Source organism: Astatotilapia calliptera, chromosome 10 (assembly GCF_964374335.1).
Source record: "Astatotilapia calliptera chromosome 10, fAstCal68.1, whole genome shotgun sequence".
NCBI classification, from domain to species: domain Eukaryota; kingdom Metazoa; phylum Chordata; class Actinopteri; order Cichliformes; family Cichlidae; genus Astatotilapia; species Astatotilapia calliptera.
Window position 1 is genome coordinate 26,177,773 of NC_137431.1, and position 23,197 is coordinate 26,200,969.

Sequence of the window (23,197 nt, forward strand, 5' to 3'; positions counted from 1 at the left end):
AAAAGGGATTCGTTTTTATTACTTTTTACATAACATACCCCTGTATCACAATCCCTGATTTATTATTATGATACCATAATGATATTTATGTCTAAAACACAACAACTAAAGGTAACATTTGTTTTTTTCCAAGAATAACACAATCAACATTAGTCATACGAATACACTAACAACTGTAAATGTGTAATAAGCTTTAACATTTTTCTGATGATTCAAACATATGTAGAAATATCCTCTGGCAGGTGCAATATTACTCAAGCTGCAGAGGAACTCCTTATTTAAAGAAGAAATCATAGCGCCGACTAAAGATCACAGCAAGTTTTCTTTGAAATTTATTTTGGTGGTGTTTGTCTAATCCAGTTATGTATTGACGGCCACAACATCGAAACCCTGCAGATATTATGGAAACTGAAACGTTACATGAAGCATTTAGGACTAATTCTTCTTCACCTACTGCTGTGTTTAAATACATGTGGCACTATAGTGCCAGATACACTGTAGAGCCCATATTTATGTTTTTGAGCCAATAATAACTTAAACTGATGTGTCACCATAATGATATAAATACAATTCTGCAGCAGGTGTCAGCGAGAGAGATGGTGCACAGCAGTAGGATTCAAAGATTTGTACCAAAGCAGGCACATTTACTGTGGTAAACAGACTAGTATTGATACACCACTCAACTCATTTTTATACTACAAGCCAGATTCACACTCACTTACATCCCTTTATTTGAGCCATTTTAAAATCAGAAAATCTGGGGGTCACCCTGCCCTGAATATAAAAGTAAATTTTTCTTTGGTATCATATTGGTTTAATTTTTTATTATTTTTTTAATTTCTTGCACGGCTACATGTAGTACCTTCACAGGCCACTAGGACCACACTTTGAAAATCTCTGCTTTATTCTATGTATCTTTGCCTGGTATGCTTAGAATGAGTGGATCAGTCTAAATTGTGGCACTAATATCCAGCTCAGTCACTTTCATTGTATCTGGTCTCACAGGAAGGTCTGATCAGCCCAGTGCTGAAAGCCTGTTAGGAGGGCCTACATTCATAGAACACGAGCTATATTCAGTAACTACTGTTTTGTGGAACTATTTCTCAATGCTTGCAAAATTTCTAAACAGAGTTGTAAATGTCTTCTGAATTTTAAAAACATCTGTTATGTGTAACAACAATTTTAAAAATAAAACTTGAAACAAGCAATTATCGATTGGTGGTTACGTAAAAAGCTTATCATATGAGAGTCTTTGTGGTTTTCCACTAAAAAATTTGTTCGGATCTACTGTTGTTCAGATGAAATGCGCAAACACTATGAGCTGTTTGTGTCATCACTAGTCCTGCAAGTGAAAACTCTTGCCATGATCTTTAGGGGGCTCTGCAGGAAATGTTTTAATCACAAGTGAACAATCTGGGATATTTTACATCTTTACACCTCGCTTTTTGGGAGCGATTAGAAAGCAAGCTGTAAAGTGTTAGTAGTGATGTTTAGAGAAATATTTTGACAGGACTACTTGAGCACTGTTTTTTCCATCTCAACTAAGCTAAGCAATGGCTTATTCTAGCTTCATATTTAAGTACAGCTCAGAAAGAAGTATCAGTTACTTCATCTAAATCTTAATAATAAAATAATTCTCCAAAACACGTCTTTAAATACTAAACTCTTACTTTATCGGTGTATAACTTAACATTCTATTCATTCTAAAAAGGTCTTCAAAAGCATTTATAAAGAGATCCATTCAGTGTTGTTCAAGTTACTTGAAAAAAGTAATCAGTAACTAATTACCTATTTTCTGCACAATCCTGCACATAAAATAAAATAGGTTTTTGTGTTTACACTCAGTCTTTCAAATAGATGCAAGTAAAACACAGCAGAAAATAAATAAAATCAAAGACTAGTGGTCCAGTCGCTCTATTTTCACCTGTATAGCAGGAGTGGGGTAGGCGGAGATTTGCTCTGGTGCAGGTGTGCCGCAGCGGTCAGTGGAAGAATCCACGAGTTTCTCTGTGAATTTCCCATTACATCGTAGCGTACTCGGTGCTTGCTGGGAAGTTAAGGGGTTTTTTGCTGCAAAATTTTTTATTCCCATGCAGTGAACAGCGGACGCTAATGTTTTTGTCACTTTTTAAGGAATCAAACTCAAAGTAAGGTCAGTACTTCCACGCTTTAAACGTTGCATGCTCATACTCTCTCCCGTACTCATTATATTATTCATTCTTGATCTGCACACAGCTGTTGCCAGGAACGTGGCACTTGCTTACATCATTGTCATGAGACACTCACAAAAGAATCACGGTTTTAGTAACGCAGTAACGCAGCGTTCTTACGGGAACGTAATGGTAATCTAATTACCTTTTTTGCAATAGTAATCCCTTACGTTACTCATTACTTGAAAAAATAATCAGATTACAGTTACTTGTAACGCGTTACTGCCCATCTCTGCTCCCATTATTAAAACCCAAATGAAAGAATCATACAGGGCTGTTAGCCCTTCATTCTGGTAGGGGAGACCGGGGATAGTTGTAACATTTTTGACATTTCTGTCTGTAAATTGAAGCTCTTTTAAGGTAGTGGATTCAAAATGTAATGCAAAGTATTTACATGTCTCTGCTATTAAATAGTGCAGCTATTTTCTCTGCAGCACAATTACCCATTGCATGGTATGGTCTCAAACACGAAGAGTGAAATGTTACAATTAACCCCATAGTCTGGGTTAGTTGTAACATATCCTGGGGTAAAATGTAACACAATGAAAAAAGGGTACTAACAAAACATTAACATGTAATCTTTGTTTATTCAACACATGAATGCATTTACATCCATTTATGTAGCTGTGTGTGTGTGTGTGTGTGTGTGTGTGTGTGTGTGTGTGTGTGTGTGTGTGTGTGTGTGTGTGTGTGTGTGTGTGACAGAATGCAGAAATCTAGCTTTTGAACTTATTCCAACCCCCCAAAAAGACAAGTTATGGAATTTTCTGCAACTGAATATTTCATTAATTTTGGTTGGTCTTCCTTGAGTTTGGCCTCATTGGCTCAGTGGCCATTATAACCTACAACTCTTGCACCAATTTTGAACATAACAATGAAGCTGAAAAAATGTAGTTGTTCACCAGCATCGCAATTCCATTACTTTTTATCATGGCTTACCTTGGTGTGGTTTGCAAAGTGCTTCAGAAAGATGAGGAAATCTGTTTCTTGCACCCATCCTGATTTATTTCCACTACCAGTACTTCCTACTGGTCCATCTCTGACACAGTGGTCTGCATAATGTATGTGTGGGAACACAAACAGTGGAGGAATTGTGTTACCAATGGCATTAACCGCATATACAAATGCGACCAGTGAACCTCTCTCTGCTGATGTCATTGCCCCAACTTGTTTAATATAAGTTAAAGTAATAGTGTGGTAAGTTGCAACATCTGCATTATTGTTACAACTAACCCAGACTGTTGCTGTTACAACTGACCCAGACTCCTATAGCCACGAACTAGCTAACATTACAGCCAACGGCTAAAACATTAGCACTAAAGACCTACGCAGAATATATCCCCATAGACATACAAATAACATCATTTAAATTTGATGAGTTTAACTGCAAAGCAGATGATGTTATTAGAAATTGAAATAAAGTAGAAAAACTTACTTTTTGGCATACAAATTACTTTTTTTCATGTTAAATTGTCTGTGTTTGACAAAATGTGCTGATTTTTCACATGTGATAGCAGAACTGAGTTGGGCATGCACAGGATGAATCACATCATTTGAAACTTAGCCCTGATTGGAGAAATTGGAAGTGTTACAACTGACCCACGTTACAACTATCCCCGGTCTCCCCTACATTTAATTAATTTAACTTGAATATTAATACAAAAAAACATCATAATGATTAAACGAATAAACAGAATTTTACAGTGAACACATGTCAGGTTTCTAGTCTTCTTAAAAGTGTAGATAAAAAATCACTTTTATATGATTCAAAATAAACGTTTTACGTGTTTAAATCAAAGGTCATAGCTGTAAGGGACATTAACACAGTGGCTGAGCCTCAGGTCAATTAACAGTAATTAAGATCCTCTATTCCTCCCTGAATTCCCTCTCGAGTTTCAGCTTTTCTGAACTGTCGCTGTGGATGTCTGGATCACTGCTCTTTTGCACCTTGTCAAAAAAGTTGAAGTCTGCCACAAAGCGTCCACTGGGGGTGCTATACAGCACCGGTTTGAACTCATAACCCCACAGGATCTCGTCAGGGATGTAAGAGGTACGTCTCTGACACGTGGCTGCCGTCGACTCCATGGTGGCATTGAGGGTGATGAGCAACTCAAACCTACGCGTTTCGAGGTTTTCTGCCGTCAGTCCTGCCAGCGGGCTGTGCTGGTCTAGGACGTGATAGAAGGTGAGAGGGAGGATAAGGAAGGGGCACTCGCCACCGGAGTACATGTTGAAATCAACAGAGCTCTGATGGACTTGCGTCTTCTCGCCCTCCTCAGTCGCGTAGGGTTGCAGGAGCTTTCCTGTTAGCTGGCACTGGATCAGGAGGCTCTTCCTCATGTTGGCCACCCTCACCATCAGACACAGCTTTCCTTGGTGCTTGCAGATCACCGCCACCTGGCTGAACTTGATGGTCTCTGCTCGCTTCTTGGGTCTAGCTAGTTTGGCCAGAAAGGCACCGGTAACGAAGATCTCAGCCAGTCCAGTGATGACAAGCTGAGCCACCAGAGTAAAGATGGCCAGAGGGCATTCTTCAGAGATGTAACGAAAACCATAACCAATGGTGGTCTGTGACTCTAGAGAGAAGAGGAAGGCTCCAGTGAGCGTTTCCACGTTCATCAGGCATGGAGTGTGGGTAGAATTTAAATCTGGCTCAAAGTCACCATTGCCCATTCCAATGAAGTAAAAGATGACCCCAAAGATGAACCAAGTCATGACAAAGGTGGAGGCAAATAAGGTGAGTTTGTAGCGCCATTTCATGTCCACCACAGTCGTCCAAATGTCGTGCAGGTACAGCTTGACCATGCCCTCCACGTTATCGATCCTTACCATGTTGTGCCCATCCTTGGACACAATCCTTCGCTGGAAATCTTTATTCCCTTTAGCCATGATGCTCTGGGTCAATTCAAACTGAAGGTCACGTCTGAGGTTTTAGTTTGGCATTGCCAATTGAAGGTCTGGCAAAAGAGATAAAAGATATTAATTAATATCTCACTTTGAGCTGTAGCACCAGTCAAATCAGTGGAGATGGCAACCAATTCAAGGGCTTTTACTTATTTATACTATTTTCTGTAATGTGGAAAAAAACCCTGAAGGCTTGTTAAAGCAGCCAGGTTGTCTTGACCTCTTGCCCTAATCTGCCTCATGAAAGTGGCACCTAGAACAGCTTTGAGTTAACAGGTGAGTCTTACTCCTCAGTTACAAAAGCCTAAAGACCAGTTGGCAACCATCTAACATCTACCATTCACAAGGGAAAAATGTGTATTCCTTAACCAGCTAGCAAGTGGTTGCTAGAGTATTCTGGTAGTCACCATTAGTGCTCCACTCAAGCAAGCCTTTGGACCTTTCAGTGATGCTCTGGCAACCTGGTTGCTAGGCAAAACCACTCTCTGACAAGCTAGAGAGTGGTTGCTGTAAAATCCTGAAGGGATATTCAATACTCCTTTGTTTGCGAGGAGATTGCCACAGTTACCCATAATTAGCACGTAAGACACCGACTTGTCTGCAAAAAGATGTTGATCAGTAGTAAAACTGGAAATAGAGAATGTTTTCCTTCAAAGTAAAAAGTTGTGCCTTGTGAGATGCATTGGCTGCAGCAGTGTGCACAAGGAAATTCGAACGGCGCAAAACCCAACTGAAATAATTTTTCAGTTCAGTTTTATTTAGATTTAGAGGGAGTATCATAGCGATCTGATGGTCGCTTATGTGTTAGAACTTGATAATAAGGTGTACAGAGTTGTTATCAAAGCAACTGTAAAGCTTTTGAGATTTTATGTCTATACTTTTTTATGAGCTATACTTTACCAATTGTGTTATCACTGACAGTATATAAAAGGTTGACATAGCTTCCAGGTCTGAAAAGCGAGGCCAATGTAAAGTCTGCTTGTATTGAAGTCTATGATAGAACGGTTCTATCTTCTAGTTGTTTTATGGCCTTAGCACACACTTTCTTAATGAGTTTATGGCCTCTGTCGGTACTTCTAAGTTTCGCTAAAAATAACACAGTGTTCTTTCTGTACAGGTCACCAGGTTTTGACTGGAACTGATTAAAGAACAAATATCCATTTATGATTTAAACATTTAATATTTTAAGTATCAACTAACATAAAACTCCAAAAGAAATTATCCCTTCACTGTGGTCTGTTGATATAGTTAGGGAACACATTCAGTACTATCTAGTTGTGGTACAGCCAGTAAGTGCATTTGGTAAAGTACTTGTAAGTATAATTGAGGTACTTTAATTTTAATTTCATGCTACTTAACACCCTAACTTTACTGCAGATAAAATAAAATTGATCTGCAAGCCTATGTTTGGAGTTATAGTAAAATAACACAAATATGAAATGTAAATAATTAACCGCTAAAGGTGAAGCCATTTATTTCAAGCTTTTATCCAAAAAAGTTGGATTAGAAACTTATTACATTAAAAATTTCAGATACAAGTTACGCATCTTTAAATTTCTATTTATGAACTTAAAATTTGAACTTAATCAGAAATAAGATAATTAGATATATGTAACTTTTAAGTAATTCATCACCTTTTATCTTTTTATTTTTAATTTAATAATCAAAATGACTTTTTTTAACAGTAAAATAGTAACCAGATAGCTTTTTTCAGTTTCCTGAATCCCAGCTAAGCTAAGCTATGGCTATGTGTCGCATATAGATATGAAACTCACAGCTTTTTACCCAAGTCTAAGTAAATATAGCATAGATAGTTCATGTTCCAGATTGTATAAGAATCTTATGTGTTGATTTTAATATTTTTTTCTTGTTTGTTTTTTTACGTTTAGATAGAGATAGGTAACTGTTTCTCCGCTAGGCTAACTATCTATTTAGCATTCAAATAAGAAGCTGTTATCAGCCCTAATTCTAGGCAAAAAGAATCAGACACAGAATTATAGTCATTTGCTTATTCTTAAAAAATAATTTGCAGGCAAAGAACTGACTTGGATCATTGATCACATCTAGTTTTTTTTTTCATTCTGAAGAAAATGTAAAGATAACTTTTTTCATTGTGAGCCACATACAGCCCACTTTGACTGGACCAGGCGACTCTGTATCAGTGTAAAGATGTTTAACTGCACAACTAATCCCTGAGATAGTATATTAATGTAAGGAAAAGAAGTGCAATGTCAGTAGTATATCATAGTTTTTGTCCAGAATGTAATAATAACACAACGTTTTTGTTAATTCACAGTGCTGTTTTTTTTTTTTACTGTAGTAATTCAAGAAAGAAGAAAAAAGGAAGTGTTCTGTTATTTCATCTATTATATAATTTATTTGGTGCAATATGGATGGCCATGGGGATGATCTTTATCAGAAGCGAAAGCTGTAAAACTATAAAAATATAGTTAAAAGTCAAAAGACTACTCCCTCCTTCACAGTTTTAATGCCATCAAATGGGCCAGATTGGTCCTATTGTTTGAAACCCTTATCCTAAAAGATATTTTTTTATCTATATAAGTATAAATTAGGGAAAAGAATAGCCGACTGAAGTGGAAAAAGTCACGTAACAATAGCAGACGAACCTAATCAAGTCATAAATGAAGTAGATCTATCAATGGATGTTGTATTAAGAGTCAAAGGTAAACAGATTGCGAAGACTGGTTTTAATTTAACTACTTTAAAGCTGAAAGCTAGTCTGAATAGAGGTCAGTCTCAATGGGAAAATTACATAATTAATCATTAAGGAAGTGTTAGATATTTAAAACAGTCTCATGACAAGTGTAAAAATGAAAGAGTAGCTGTGAAATACAGGAGAATATAACAAAAACACTCCAGTTCCTCAAAAATATACAGTTTTACATTAATTAATGGACTCAGTTAGTCTCATAAGGCAAAGCATGTAAAAACCCTGGTATGCTCTTTGAAAGTTAAGCATAATTTGTATTCACAGTAGAGTACAATCCAACAATGTGACAAAATAATCATTTAATGAATGGAATACACATATATTTTTTAAAACCCCACATGATGTATAATAATATGCTGCTATTACAGAGTACTGCTAGACAAGGTTGAAAGTTAACTTGGTAGTAAACCATTACAGAAGCCAGAGAGCACCTGCCATAACTTTAAATAATCATTAATTACTTCATAAATCTGTATTTTACTCACATCCTTTTGTCTTGCCTTGTTGAATAGTCCCAGATATTTGCTTTCACTTGTCTCTGACACAATCTGCAAGATGAAGCTGCCCGAGAACATGTAGTTCAGTGTCTTCTTTCGCCTATTGTGCCCACCTGTGAGATCTGAACTTTGGCACAGTGGTTTTCAGTGATAGAACAGAAATGGGAGACAAAGCTTGGCTGTTAACTGTGATCTGAATGTGGGCTGGCTTTTCCTTTCCCCCTCGTCCGCCTCCTCTACCTGTCCGCAGGTAAGGACAACATTCAAGTTTGTTTTGCTGCTTTTATGTATGTTGTTGCTTTACACACATACCCAGATTTACTGCTCGCAGAACTTCTCTGAAGGACATTTTCAGTTAAAACGAATAAAAGGTGGTCTGTCTAAATCCAGCCCTCAGGCTGTAACTGAAAATAAATAGTGCTAAGGAAATTTGACACCAAATCAGCTTGTGTTAAAACAGTGCAGAAATGTCAAAATACTGCAAACAATTAATAATAAGTGGCTGTCAAATAAGTAATACTCTCGTCAAAGCGAAAACTGTTGTACATTGTTGTCACTTTATTAACCCAATGCCGCATCCTTTGTAGTGCAACACAAAAACAAATCCAACTGTTACAAATGTTTGCACCTGTTGAGTCAGTAAACCTTTAAACATGTCAGCCTGGGATGGATCAGTGCCCCCTTGTGGACATTTTCTAACATTAAAAAATGAGTTTTAACTTTTTTCCCTTCACAAATTTATATATAAATATATAAAAACTTATATATTTTAGACTTAGACTGCAGTTCCACTGGTGGCCATTTGAGACAGAATCAAATAGTAAGTGAATTTTATAGACTGTAAAAGACCTCCAGCTTGTTACTCCTACAGTATAATACTCATAATAAAAGTACAGCAACAGTAATGTTAGTTAATGATTTGGCAGATACAATGGCTTTTTTGTGTTTTCCATAAAAGTCATTTCAGTGACTCATCGTCAGGTGTCTGCTGCACATTTTAATAACAGTACATTCAAAGCAGCAGAGCTAATGTCTGCACTACAGCACTGACTTTTAATTTATAATCAAGCATGAAAGACATTTTAGAAAACACACTTTTAAAAAGTGCAATGCTGATGCCTCGGAGTCAGTTATGTTGGTTTGTCCAGTTTACTGCAGAACACCTCACACTGTCAGTGGTTATGGAAAGTAAATGTTGGATGTCTCAGCATCTAGCTGCAATTCCTGATCAAATGTCTGACATAAATACAACTGATATACAACTTAAAGTTCTGAAAAAAAAAAGACTCAAAATTGAAACCATAATCTGAAATGTCAACATATGGATGCAAAAATCGTTTTCATACAATTTATAAAAAATCTGTATAAAAATGTTTTTGACCCTCAAAAAATTTAAATCCTTCTAAAGGTAAACATACTGCGATAGCTTCAATTAGTATGCCATAGTGGCATTTTATTCATTGTAGCACATCCTCATGGTCAGTTATTTATCTATTTATTTTATATTTCTCAATAAATGGGAGCCAGACTTCATGCCATAGACTGTGTACAAAAGATGGCATCTGTCACGTCACGCACTGATAAAGCACAGTAAAGCATTCAAGCTGAGCGTTTTTGTAGTAAATTATGACGTTTTCATAATAATTTACTAAAAAACCATCATACTGTACTCAATAAGGACCTGAAACTAATGATTAAGATCATAAACTCATCGCATTTGAGTTTAATGAGGTCACAGAGTAAGAGAGTCAAAGGAATCTATAGACTTGGATACAACTTGATGCCCTTTTGTGAGCAGAGGAGTTGCCCCCTGCTGGCCATCAGAAAGAATGCAGTTTCAAGGCACTGCCACGTACACTTCTATCTTTTATATACAGTCTATGTGCTCCACGTACCAAGTCTTGTTTTGATGGATCAAAATGCTTTGGAAATATTCTTCACTTCCACTAAATTCGACCAGCTGTGATGGACCAACTGTTCTCATACTCATATGGAAAAAGGAGAAGACATCAGAAAAACTGTGGATGCTTCTTTAAGTTTTAGGATTGAGGGACCACATCACTAGTCTGGTTAACTGAGCTAAAGGAAACCAGACTTCTGCTGTTTAGGCATGACATGAATCAAAAGCAAAATACTCACAGGCCTGACTCTGCATCAAAAGAAAAGTTCAGGTGACTGACTTTGTTATGACCTAATAGCCAATCAAAATTCAAGCAGGTGAAGTGTGAGTTAAAAAGTGAGACAGCAGAAGGACAGAGAAAGTCCTGAAAGGTTGTTAGGTGTCGGTTAAAGAGAGAAAAAGTAAAATTGTGTTTAGTTTCAATTGATGTGTTATCAGTGAGATGAGTTTAAAAGGTACTGTTAAAAGTAGCAAAAAAATTTAAGAGTCACTTGAAATGTAAAAATCTGTTAATGTGTCAGTGAATGTAAAATTTAACTGAACTGAAGTGGTCAGATTTGAGTGTTCCCTTGAGTCTTTATGACCTTGAATCAGCGTCTTTGGCTTTATTATTAACCTCCCTGTTAGTGTGCACATTCCTGAAGGTTATGTGTGTGAGCTAGATCGCCCATTAACTTCCTGGTTCTCTGTTATCCAAGAGAAAATCTGAGAATCAAAGTGTGTTCAAATGCAGATGAGATTCCCACACACAAAGAAAACTACTGTTTTTAACCTGTCATCTGCATGCATCTGCATTCTTTCTGTGAAGTTTAAATACAGAAATATTGTCAGAAACACATGTAAAACTGTCTTTAAGAAGCTTTTTTTTACTGCTACTTCTGTGTCCACCAGACTACAGCATGATGCCCTAAAGGGCCATGAGATCATTTTCAGAGGTTGTGTGATGATTACTGGGAAAAGAAAAAAGAAAATTCTAAGTACTAATTAACAAACCTGTTTTCGTACTTTTGTCCGAGTGTCTGGGAGTGATTTAAATTAAACCACTTGAAACATTTAAAAGGCATTCTGACAACTACCAACTCACAAACATATAAAATGTGTTGAAGGACACAAACTATGCACTGATTTTTGTGAAGCCGAGTGGTCTGATTATACTAGTGTGCTGTCTCTGTTTTATAAGCACATCGTGTTTTCTTTTTGTAAAGTTTGAATTGTGTGGAAAAAAACATAGTTAAAAGTATAAAGAAACGTATATTGAAGAAAATTATGGATTTGACGTCCTAAATTCTTCTGTAAGATGAAGCACATAAATTGTCCAAGTCGCTTTTTTTTAATGTGTGGGAACCTACAGTTAAGTGAAAATATGTCCCAAAGAATCCAGCTCCACCTAGTGGACGTAAAGTGTACTGCTATTCATGAAACCAAACACAACCTACCTGGAAAATTAAGCTTCTCTTCTAAAGATGTTAGTCTTAGTGGTATTCCTGACATGATCTATCATATCAGTAGTGTGCAAAAGTCTAATTTCTTTATATTTTGCTTCCGTGGAGACAGCCTTTCTCATCAATTTAATACTCTTTACCCCTTGAAAGCCAGCTAGGAGTCATCTTTGAAGCTCCTTTCTGAGCTTTCTGTCAGGTTTCTGTTATATTTCAGACCTGCTTATAAAACAAAATGAAGTATCAGAAGTTAGTGAGGGTGGTCTCTGCCTATGCAGCTAACATTGTAAAAACCCAGAAACTATTCTAATATTGTGATCTAATGCACTTCCCTTTGACATAATACTGAGGTTGTCAAGTGTCATTTTTATGAGGGAAAGCGTTAAAATGTTCCATATCTCGGCACGGTGTGCACTGTGTCCTTAAAGAATTTGAAGAAATGGGAAAAGTGGAGGACCAAAAAAAGAAGTGGCAAGCTTAAAATGAACAGTGTCTGAAAGTCGTGTTCTTTTGAAACAGGAAAAAGAATCCAACAAAGACCTCACACAGGACCTGAGAGATGCACCTGGCCCTTTAGCTGATCCATCAACTGTTCACTGAAGCCTCATCAGAAATGGTCTCAGTGGAAGGGTGGCTGTCAAGAAGCCATTCTTAAGAAAGGGAAACAGGGAAAGTCTGAGGTATGCGAATTTACACAAGAGCTGGACTGAAAATCAGCAGCAACAGCTCTGATGGAGTGATGAATCCGTTCATCCATTTATTCTCTTCTGCTTATCCTTTTCAGGGTCGCCAGGGGGGCTGGAGAAGCCAACAAAAGGCAGCCAAAATTCAAAGAAGAGCTTTGAATGTCCTTCAAGAAGCCTGGAGAACTATTCCTGAAGACTGCTTAAAGGAATTACAGGAAAGCTTCCCTAAGAAAGTTCAGGCTGTGTTGAAGAATAAATGTGGTCATTACAAACACTGACGTTCAATCTTAGAATTTAGACAGATTCTGTTTTACCTTATTTAATTCCTTTAGAATGTTTTCACCTATTTTCCTGGTGAATTGTAAAGAAGTTACAGGTGACTCAAGAAGTTCTGTTTTGACATCAAAAGAGGAAATTAATACTTCTCAAAGTGTAACTGAGGATTTTTTTTTTGCACTTGCTTTCTTGACATCTACAACACTGAGGAAAAAAAATCACCTCCAATAACATGAAACAGAATGTCCGAGTCGCTTTTATTTACACAGAAAAAACAAAAAACGTCTTTCGGTTTAGTTCGAGTGTATTAAATCTTTGTTTGTGAGCAATAGTGTGTGTTGTGATATCTTTACAAACTGAAACAAAAGAAACACAAGTTCAGACGTACACAGTCGACTCTAGTCTCTGCTCTAATGAGAGCTTCACTGTTTGACCAGTGACAGGAAAATTTACATCATTATTAAAGCCTGCCAGCGTGAATGTGCAGGGATGCTGGTACTGGAAATTTAGCTTAGCTTAGCTGCAAACAGCTACCACAGGATCCACGCCCCCTCATGTTAACTTTGAAGGAAGTTTTTCCTGGTGCTATTATTGTGCTCAAGCTTGAAATGTGAAGATTAATGTCACTGCAACATTGATCTGTCTTCTGGGGAGCAAAAAAAAAGTGAAAATAAGTTATTTTAAATCACATTTTGCAATTTTTATTTACTGATAAAAATATAAAATAATCCAAGTCTTAATTTAAAGGCTTTTTTTTCTGTGCTTAAATGTGCCTCACAGTCTGAGAACCAGTGGTCCAAATCTGTAGGTGTACAAAGCTGTTGTCACATATTCACTTGAGACAGATCAAATTATTTTTCACACTTGGGAAATAGCCCACTTCAACACAAACTTTCTCTGTGGTTTTGGTGAGGAAACATTCGACCACACCAGCATTTGCGTCTGCACTGGGAGAGGTAAATGCAACACAGTATTGCATGAATGGATTTGACACTAAACATGGTTTAGAGAGCAGCTAATACGGTCTCACATACACCAGAGCATGTGTGCAAATGCTTATCTGTGGAGACCATGCACGCCCGCATGTCATTTCATTGAAATCCAGAGTAAAAGATGTCAACAAAAAAGGAAATATTTGCAGTGTCTGCAAATATACAGAATGTACAGAAACAACACTGGGAGGGTCTGCGAAGGTGGAGTCTTGAATAAAACCTTAAGGGTTATTGTTGTGGAGAGGTGGCGGTGGTGGCTTTCAGGATGCCTCGCAGCACCTTGTAGTTGTTGAGGGGCTGGTTCTCTTTGGGGGGGTAACAGGGACCACGTTCTGTGGCGTAGGAATAAGGAAACCGCAGCACCCAAAGGCCATCAGATGGCAACGATATTTCAGTCTGCTCTGGGTGGAAGATCGGACAGGGAGGAGGGCCTGGCTGTACCTGAAATCACAGCAGAGGACAAAAGACGATGTTATTCAGTGCTGAACCCTAATAATTTAGCCACACAACTGAAAATCTAGGCTTCAAGATTGTCACTTTGACAGGTTACAGGTGGATACTGGGGTAGTGGAGAGGTTCAAACAGGAGGCAGCAATGGAGAGATGGGAAATTTTGCTGCTTTTTTGGTCAAGAATGAGGCATGTAGTGACCAAAAGAGTAAAGTTGTTTATTCACTTGAGTGTCTGGGCTTGGAGTAGAGCTGTGTCAAAAGAAACCAGCTGAGGTGGTTTAGGCATCTGCTTAGGATGCCTCCTAACTGGGAGGAAACCCTGATGCAGACCCAGAACTTACTAAGATCTTGGCCGGGAAAGCCTAGGATCACCCAGAAGAAAGTGGAAAGTACAGCTGAGGATGCCTGGAATGACCTGCAGCCTGACCTCAGATAAGAGCAGGATGGATGGATGAGGCAATTTAGTGTATGATGCAGAGCAGCTTGAGTTGCCTTTATTAATCATTTGGCAGATTTCACTCCTCTTTGTTATATATATGCACCATATATGTGTTAAAGGGCAACAGAATCTGCAACTACAGCCAAGTCTGAAGGTTTGTCTTTGTTAAAACTGTGACATGCTCATTTTAGTTTTCATACCTGCCTAAATAGTGACATGCTGCAGATATCTTAACCTTTTCTTTGCACATTTTGTGATACATTCCTGTTGTTGAACAATGAACTGAACAGTGCAATAGGTTCTTGCTTGGTTTGGGTCTTTAAGGGAAACCCCAGTCACCCTTCAAAGGAAACTCATTTCCACGCCTTGTATCTGCGACCTCATTTTTTCTGTCTCTACCCAGCGCTCGCAACTATAGGTTACACTCAGCTCTCTCTAGACTACAACGGACCGGCAGAGCTCCAATCCGTCTGTCAATCTAATGCTTCACTCATTTGGGAATAAGACCCTGAGACACCTAAACTCCTCCACTTTTCGTGGCAATTTGTCCCCGACTTAGATTGCACACTCCAACCTTTTCCAGGCGGGGAAAAAAAAGATTAAAAGTTTAGCTTTGAACTGTAACTTTAGCTTTTACAGAGTCCCAGACATAGTGATCATGGACATATTGCTGAAAGAATTAGCTGACTCACTGAAAACAGACAGAAAATGAATCCCCCTTTTTAAAAGAGTTTTTGTTTAAGTCGCTGAAAAACATCTGAGAAAATAAACAGTAGATAAGAGTCCATTAAATCATCATCAGGTGCACCCCTGTTTGGAGATGACTTGGAGTCTCCTCCTGCTGCTTACCTGTGGGTTGAGGGTCACCTCCAGCGGGGCGTCAGGCACTACAACAAAAAGGCGAGTCAACTGGGCGAAGTGGGGCTTCAGGCCACGGCCCTGGGAGGGAGAAGGGATGTGCAGCGGCATGTCGGTGTTTAGCACCCTGGTGGCAGGATCTTTAGCACCCCCCGGCCCCAGCACCTTCACTACTTTATCAGGCCCGCAGCTGATGAAGCGTCTCCCCCTGCCGTCTTCATACTCGAACCCCACGAAGATGCGAGCCATGTCTTCCCTCCTGCGACTCCTACCGAGCCCACCGGTGCTGCCTCGCTTTCCCACAAGGGTCTTGTTGGGCACTGGCCACGAGGACGTGCCTCCGTCCAAAGGCTCCGTTAGTCCTGTATCTTCCTCCGATCGGGAGCGAATCACCAAGTCCCACGGCAAGAGGAATGAGGAGCCAGGGAGGAAACCTGGCTGCTCCAGGCCCGTGTGGCAGTTATACGACTTTGCTGGGCCAAGTTTCACCAGTGACCAGCTGGAGAATTTAGGGAGGAGACCTTTAGGGCAGCCAGAGTGCATCATTCCAGGAAGGTACTCCACAGTGGAAGGCTGCCGGTCAACAAGGCTCGGCCTCTTTTGCTGGACTTGTGTTTCGGCTCCGTCTCCGTCCCCGTAGGGCCCCAGGCTGTCTGTAGACTGGCCTAGACTAAGAGCGAGGCTAAGGCTGGTGTCTCCAGGCGTGTGGCTCTGGGCAGTGCTGGGCTCCTTCAACCTCTCTGCATCACCCGATCCTGAAGCCTCACAGGGGTTTCTCTGAGCCTGGTTTGCCGGGGCCGGGTCAGGAGTGCTGGGCTGGAACACTGGAAACTCAATCCTCTCCAGCTTCCCACAGCATTTCTCCTCCAGCATCTACTCAGGAAAAAGACAGTTAACAAGCAAATACTTGTGAGTGATTAGATGTTGTGTTTTAGATATACAATTTAAAAACACAGTGTTTTTATAATGACACGAGAAAACTGAACAATGTGGAGGGATAATCTCGTAGCGAAGAACCATAAATCTGCAACCGGATGACATTTCTGTTTTTGCTTCACTCTCGTGGCTCTTAGAGGCATTTTTGACAATTTTCAATAAGAAAATCTCTAAAAGCGCACAGCGTACTACCTGAGCTGATAAAGGAGCTGTTATCAGCTACAGAGTGAGACATTTCCCTCAAAATTTTGTGTCTGACTGAGTCTTTCACAGCTGTATGTAGAAATACTGACAGAGCAGAGAGCCTGTGCCCCTCTGTGGTCCTCAGCAGGACCCATGTGGAGTAAATCCTGACCTGGTAGAAGTCGTAATTTGCTGCCTGGATGTCAAAAGGATCCTCACGGGGAGCTTGCTTCCGTCCACAGTTACAGGAGCTGGTGGAGCGCCCTCTACTGTTGTGATTCATGATTGGTGGGTTGTGATCCATGTCAGGCTTCTCTCCTGTGGAATTAAGTGTCAGATTTCACACTTTTGGCTTTTATTTTATTTCAGTGTTAGAGCTACGACAATTATGTGAAATAGTCAATGAAAAAAATTGCATTAAAGGGGCCCTCCTCAAACTTGTGCAGAGGAAGATGGTGCGCTCACCTGGCTGAGGCAGCAGGTGGAACTTGTGAACACAGTGCTGGTCAGTCAGACTTCGCTCCTCACACAGCTGGTGTCCGTTGCTCCAAAAGTTGTAGCAGTCCTCGTGAAGCTGTAAAGCGTAGCGTTGGAAAGCCACTCCTCGAGCGTGCTGGCTGTACACCCGCAGAGCGTGAGCCAACTGGTTTTTATGGACCGTGGTGGTGTAGTTATGGGGGAGGTTGGACTGGTAGGCGCTGTGAGCCAGAGGCAGCGCTTTTTGGCACCTGTTCTCAGAGAACTTTGTGTCAGCGTCAAGAAAACCCTCCAAAACCTTCACCTGGCTTTGCACTTTTGTGGCTAGCTCAGCCATTTCTTCATCTGTGTTTTTGATGAGGACTTGGTGGAGTCTGGAGGCGACCTGGACCCATTTGGTGTAGGTCGGCAGCTCAAAGTGCGAAGGCTGCGGGTTGCGGCCGACGCTGTCATCAAAACCTTTTTTGGTGAGCACCAGGTCGACATGCTGCCAGAGGAATTCCTTTAAGCTGCAGTCCACCAGCTGACTGCCTATCGATATGCTGCCTGAGTCTCTGCTGCTGCTGGGGTGCCGAGCTGAATGCCGCATCTGCTGATAGCGCCTCGGCCCCGACACGGGCACGGAGGAGTCCTGCTCAGACAACATGCAGTTGGACCGCAGCTGACCGAGTAATGCACCTAAGGGGTCCTCATCTAGTGCTGGGATCACGTACACAAATGCTTGGTTGGCGGGCACCGTGAACAAGCAGTTGCTACTCTGGTTGGTGAGAACTCGGCTTTTACGGAAGATGCGATAAATCTGGTCTTCCAAGGCGTGTTGAAGCCTCCGCCTGGGGGAGTGCTTCTTTGGTTTGTCAGGATTTGACTCTAAGCCGTTTGCAGAAACCTTTAGAATAACAAACAAAGACAACATCATTTGTATTCATATGGCTACCCTGAGTTCTTATATGGCGTGACCATTTATTAAAGAAAGATTTGACAGTTTCTGAAATATTTTTGCAAAATTTCCTATGGACTGAACTGTCATTATTTTACTTAAAGTCCAGATTCTGTGTTAAAAGAAAAAATAAAACAGTTCCATCAAAACATATTGACCTGATTTTCTGTTTTTTGCATGTTTGTCACACTGAAATGTTTCAGATCAAACAAATGGTTTTATAATTGGTCATTAGATAACTCAAGTAAAGACAAAATGCAGTTCTTAAATCATGATTTCAGTTATTAAGGGAAAAGTAATTGTCCCTTGTTGACTCATTAATTAACTGCAATTAGCCACATTTTCAGCCACACTCAGGCTGAATTACTGCCAGACCAGAACCTGTCTGACAAAAAAATAAGCAGGCTAAAAGATCTCAAAAAGCAACATGTTATGCCAAAATCTAAAGAAACAGCTGAGAAACAAAGTCATTGACGGCTATCTGTCTGAAAAGAGTTAAGGCTTTGGGAGTCCTGGGTGGACTTCCCAGGCGTGTTGAATCTACCAAAATGAATCCAAGAACACATCAATGAATCTTCCAGCAGGTCCCAAAAGAACCCAGAACAACAACTAAATAACTGCAGGCCTCACTTACCTCATTTAAGGTCAGAGTTAATGATTCAACAGTAGGAAAGAGACTGGGCAAAAATAGCATTCATGGAGGGCTTCAAAGGAGAAAAACACTGCTGAACAATGAAAACAATTAAAGACTCATTGCCAGTTATCATAAATGCTTGATTGCCGTTCTTGCTGCAAAGGTTTGCACATTAGTTATTAGGTTTAGGGAGCAATTCCTTTATCACACAAGGCCTATGTAGGTTTGGATAACTTTTTCCCCCCTTATAAATGAAATCATAACTTTAAAACGGCATTTTGTGTCAACTCGGGTTATCTTTATCTAATGTTCATTTTTTAAATGATCTGAAGCATGTAAGTGTGACAAATATGCCAAAACCACCCCCAAAGAAATCAGGAAAGGGGAAACGATTTTTTCAAAGCACTGTAACTATACTAAAACATATCAATATTTCAGTTTTAATATAAAGTGCATATATGAATGAGAGCGAATAAGGACTTGTTAGAGAGCAGACCTTCAGAGTGACGTTCATCTGGAAGACGAAGAGGAGCCGTGGAGGGCAGGGCCGGCAGTTCAGCTTCCACTCTTTAGATACCGGGGAGTCTTTGATGGCAGCCCGGATCAGAGGCAGAACCTTCTGCCGCAGAGCGTCCAGAGCTCGGAAGAGCCGGTCGTAGGTCACGTCGAAGGTCTGGTTGGGGTGGACGAGCAACAGGACGTGACACACGGAGAACATGTAGAGCAGGTGGAGGCAGTGCTGCCGCTCCAGGCCCTTCCAGAAGTCGTGGGCGTCCGAGTGTCCGTTCCCGGTGTCCAGAGACAGGCAGGCTCGCAGTAGCTGTCGGCTGTCGCAGACGGAGGAGAGCAGGAGGTACAGCACCCGGTTCTCCTGGTCGTAAAAAGCCTGGATGTGGCTGCTAGGCGTGCCGCCGTCCTCCGGTCCGCCGAACATCAAGAAAAGGTGTTTGTCCGCCAGTGTGTTGATCAGAGATTCCTTCAGCGCGCCGGGCTGCATGTTGCTTTTACCGAAAATACCGACCACACACAGCCCCTCTTCCCGGTAAGCAGCGTCCTCTAAGAGCTCCGCTTGTAGTAGATCCCCCACACTGACGGGACGAGCCATGTTTGCTTCCTTCATGTTGAAAACCAGGGGAATGAAAACAACCCCGGACTCTTTTCCCCTATCATTTCCGGTTCCTTGTACTAAAATGTCCGAGTCAGTGCAGCATTAGCTTCAACGTTCCTCTTCCCAATTTAAACCACAGTTTGTGTCACAGAGTTATTAAATTGTGGGTTTATTTTATTTTATTTTATTTTATTTTATTTTATTTGTTCGGTTTCAGCTATTGTCCTAGGATGGGAGCATACCAGGAGGAAGACGATCCACTAAAAAGGAGCTGCTAAAGAAAGAAGAAGACAGTAGTTTTGTTTTTTTTTACTTTATTTAACAAACAATGAGTATACATAATACGAACAGATGAAGTATACAAAACAACAGAACATGAACACCAAAAGGCAGGGGTAAAAGAAAAAAATAACAATTATAAGAATACACGCAACAATTCACATACATATATTGTTTTGAGAGCCTTTTTGTTGGTGGGGTCTGATATTGATTGTATGTACATTTCCACATCCTTAAAAAATGACAGAAATATGGTGTTTTGTTAGTAAACTTACATTTATGGATAAAAAATTTAGCTAAAAGTATTAACAAATTTATCATAAAAACACATTTATCATACTTCTTGGGGAACTTAAAGAAACAGAATAAAACATTTTCCCATCGTAAAGAAAACTTCGTTAAAATATGGACAATAACAAACCTGCTAAATTCCTTCCTGAATCTCTGTGTAAGAGAACAGTACCAAAAAAGATGTGTCACAGTTTCTGGATGATCCCCACAGAAAGTACAATTATGTCCCTTTTAAATTTTACCATGTAGTGACTGGCTGGATAACATTTATGTAGAATTTTAAATGAGACTTCTTTCACCTTATTTACAATCAAATATTTATGGGGGATCATCCAGACTGTCTTCCACTTGATATCTGGAACATATCGGTTCCAATAAGATATTATATATGGGAGAGAGACGATATCTTCTTGGAATAAACTACGTATTCTCTTATTGCTGTTACCAAGTTCCTGTGAAAAGCAGATTTTTCCTATTGGTGACTCAGCTGGATCAGGGAGAGTGACTGAGGTAGATATTGAGCTGTCAGTGTTTTTATATAACATTAAAGTCCCTGACGGTATGGCACCAAGCACCATTGAGAATTCCTGAACACTGATTGGAAAATTATATAGTGCAATAAAGTCGTTGTAAGTAAGTAGTTGTCCCTCTTTGTTAACCAGCTGAGCCACCAATAGGATCCCATTTTGGACCAGGAAAAGTGATTTATTTTTATATAAAATATCTCTGTTGTTCCAGATAAGGTATTTGTGAGGTGAGAAGTTGTGTTTATAAATGAGGGTCCACGCTAAGAGGACTTGCTTATGGAAGGATGAAAGCTTTACAGGGAGTTTCTCAACATTGTAATTACAATTTAAAATAAAATTAAAGCCACCAAAACAAGAGAAAATATGATATGGTATAAAGTTCCAGATAGAGGTAGGGTTTTTAAGAAAATGTTTAGCCCAATTAATTTTGAAAGTGTTATTTAAAGTAGAAAAGTCTAAGATGTTAAGCCCACCTGATTCGTACTTATTCGTCACAACAGTTTTTCAGTAGTTTAGGTTTTCTTTATCATTGTACGGATGCTCTTTGTGGGATCCTAAGACTTAAGAAGTTAAATAGAAAATAGACATCCCAGTCTTATTAAACATTCACCGCAAACTCTCCTAGTGCTGTTAGTGACCAAAGACTAAATTAAAAAAAAAAAAATTTTAATTTAATTTGAGTTATTTTGATAATAACAAGATGTGCTTTCAGTTGTTTTTGTTTCCTTTTTTCTAATTTCTTTTTCAAATTAATTACTATTTTCCATTAACTAAACAGTTTTCTTTGCGTGTGTTTTTTATTTTCATACGTGGTTTTAGTGTTATTTTTTTAGTTTTAGTTAATTAGAATAACCTTAATTGACATAAATATTAATTCAGATGTAAAAATAAATAAATAAAAAAAATAAAAGTAAAGCAAAACCATACTGTCAAAATATAAACCGTAAGAATGATGTGAGACTGAAATTTTAATTTGTAAAAAAAATAATAATACAAATTTAAAAAATTAAACTGCCCATTTTAAGTAGTTAACATAAACAATCATTAAAGTTTTGTTCTAAGTTTTTTCTTTAGTAAGTCTCATGTTTTAGCTCTGCTTTTGTTTTGCATTTAACTGTTAATATCTTTAAGCGACAGCAGCTGTCACATAAATGCAATGAGGTTTTTTCTTGTACTGAAATTTTGATGTTTTTTGTTTACTTTGGAAAAATGTGTTTTTAGTGTTATCAATGAAAAAAAAAAGTGTTATCAATGATGAGTGGATTGACCTAAAATACACTTTCAGATGAAATAACATATTCATTAATGTTCTGTTTTTTATTCTACTCGAATTGATCAATTTTATATATATAGACAAATAGACAGCTGTGTAATTATCTGGATATACACTCATGGCCACTTTATTAAGCACACTCTGCAAGTATTGATTTGAACGCCCCTTTCGCCTTCAGAACTGCCTTAATTCTTAATGAATATGAATGAAGCTAATGTAGGCTGCAAAATGCAAAATATACTGTGTAGAGATGTGTGTGCTTGTGTTCTGTGTATGGCTGGGTGTGCTGTGACATTGAGGTTATACCTGCAACTTGTGATCATGTACATCACTTCTGACCGTTATAACATTTCTCCTAAGCTCTGTAAGCTGCTATTCTCTCCATGGAAATGTACTCTGTAAGTAAATTAATCCAAAATTATCGCTAAGAGGGAAATCATCTGGGAATTCCGGACTTTAGCCAGATGTGTGTTCATGGGGAAAGGAAATAAAGTAAGTAGACAAGTATTAGTTATTTAAGACTTTGAAACAGTTTGTTCAAATCCAGATAAAAAAAACTAAGTCATAACTCCTGTTTGAGGTATCAGTGTTTAGTAAAATACATGCTCTTATCAGTCCTGCTATTTTCTTTATCAAGTGGATATATACAGTATATCGTTTCAGTCTATAGGGCTAACACAGAAAGACAGACAACCAGTCACACTCACATTCACACCTATTAGAACCACCAGTTAACCTAACCTCACTAACTGCATATCTTTGGACTGTGGGAGAAAGGCGGAGTACCCGGAGAGAACCCACACACACAGAAACTCCACACAGACAGGCCACGGCCAGATGGTGGATCCAAACCCCAGGACATTCTTGCTGTGTGCGGAGTGCAGAGTGCTAATGACGACGCCATCGTGCTCTCCTCAAAATATATTAATAATTCTGTAAATTGAAACATAGTCATAGTACTGTTCCCAAAAATACTGCAAGAATACTACAACCTAAGAAAAAGTTATATTTAAAAAAAAGCACTAAAACTAACTCACAAAATGAAAACACATAAAAACTACTACATTTAAATAGTATAATAAAGTTCTCTGTATAAGCTGTAATAAAGTGTATAAGCTGTAATAAAGTGCTCTGTGTGTGTGTATATATATATATGTAGTGAATCCATT

The 23,197-nt window shown here is 39.1% G+C and overlaps 2 protein-coding genes and 1 long non-coding RNA gene across 3 annotated transcripts; 1 reads left to right on the top strand and 2 right to left on the bottom strand.

The window, feature by feature from the left end:
• On the bottom strand, positions 1-8,504 carry kcnj15 (potassium inwardly rectifying channel subfamily J member 15). Its single transcript, XM_026182612.2, has 2 exons — positions 8,331-8,504; positions 1-5,167 (listed from the first exon to the last, which is right to left on the bottom strand). The coding sequence occupies exon 2, from the start codon at positions 5,097-5,099 to the stop codon at positions 4,077-4,079; it is 1,023 nt and encodes a 340-aa protein (XP_026038397.1). The 5' UTR covers positions 5,100-5,167; positions 8,331-8,504; the 3' UTR covers positions 1-4,076.
• Positions 8,349-13,205, top strand: LOC145431579 (uncharacterized). The gene is made up of 3 exons (XR_013911928.1): positions 8,349-8,592; positions 12,201-12,361; positions 12,466-13,205. It is a non-coding gene; the product is annotated as an uncharacterized LOC145431579 (long non-coding RNA).
• smg8 (SMG8 nonsense mediated mRNA decay factor) lies at positions 12,884-23,051 on the bottom strand. The gene is made up of 5 exons (XM_026182615.2): positions 19,047-23,051; positions 16,968-17,865; positions 16,675-16,820; positions 15,375-16,256; positions 12,884-14,076 (listed from the first exon to the last, which is right to left on the bottom strand). The coding sequence occupies exons 1-5, from the start codon at positions 19,668-19,670 to the stop codon at positions 13,864-13,866; spliced, it is 2,763 nt and encodes a 920-aa protein (XP_026038400.2). The 5' UTR covers positions 19,671-23,051; the 3' UTR covers positions 12,884-13,863.
• Positions 23,052-23,197: the final 146 nt, after the last annotated feature.

Excerpts from the sequence above, each read along its gene's own strand:
- smg8 (XM_026182615.2), bottom strand. The coding sequence starts at position 19,670 with ATGAAGGAAGCAAACATGGCTCGTCCCGTCAGTGTGGGGGATCTACTA. Across the intron at positions 16,257-16,674 it reads CAAATTACGACTTCTACCAG|ATGCTGGAGGAGAAATGCTG; the intron begins GTCAGGATTTAC and ends TTTCCTGAGTAG. Across the intron at positions 14,077-15,374 it reads AGGTGACCCTCAACCCACAG|GTACAGCCAGGCCCTCCTCC; the intron begins GTAAGCAGCAGG and ends CTGTGATTTCAG.
- kcnj15 (XM_026182612.2), bottom strand. The coding sequence starts at position 5,099 with ATGGCTAAAGGGAATAAAGATTTCCAGCGAAGGATTGTGTCCAAGGAT.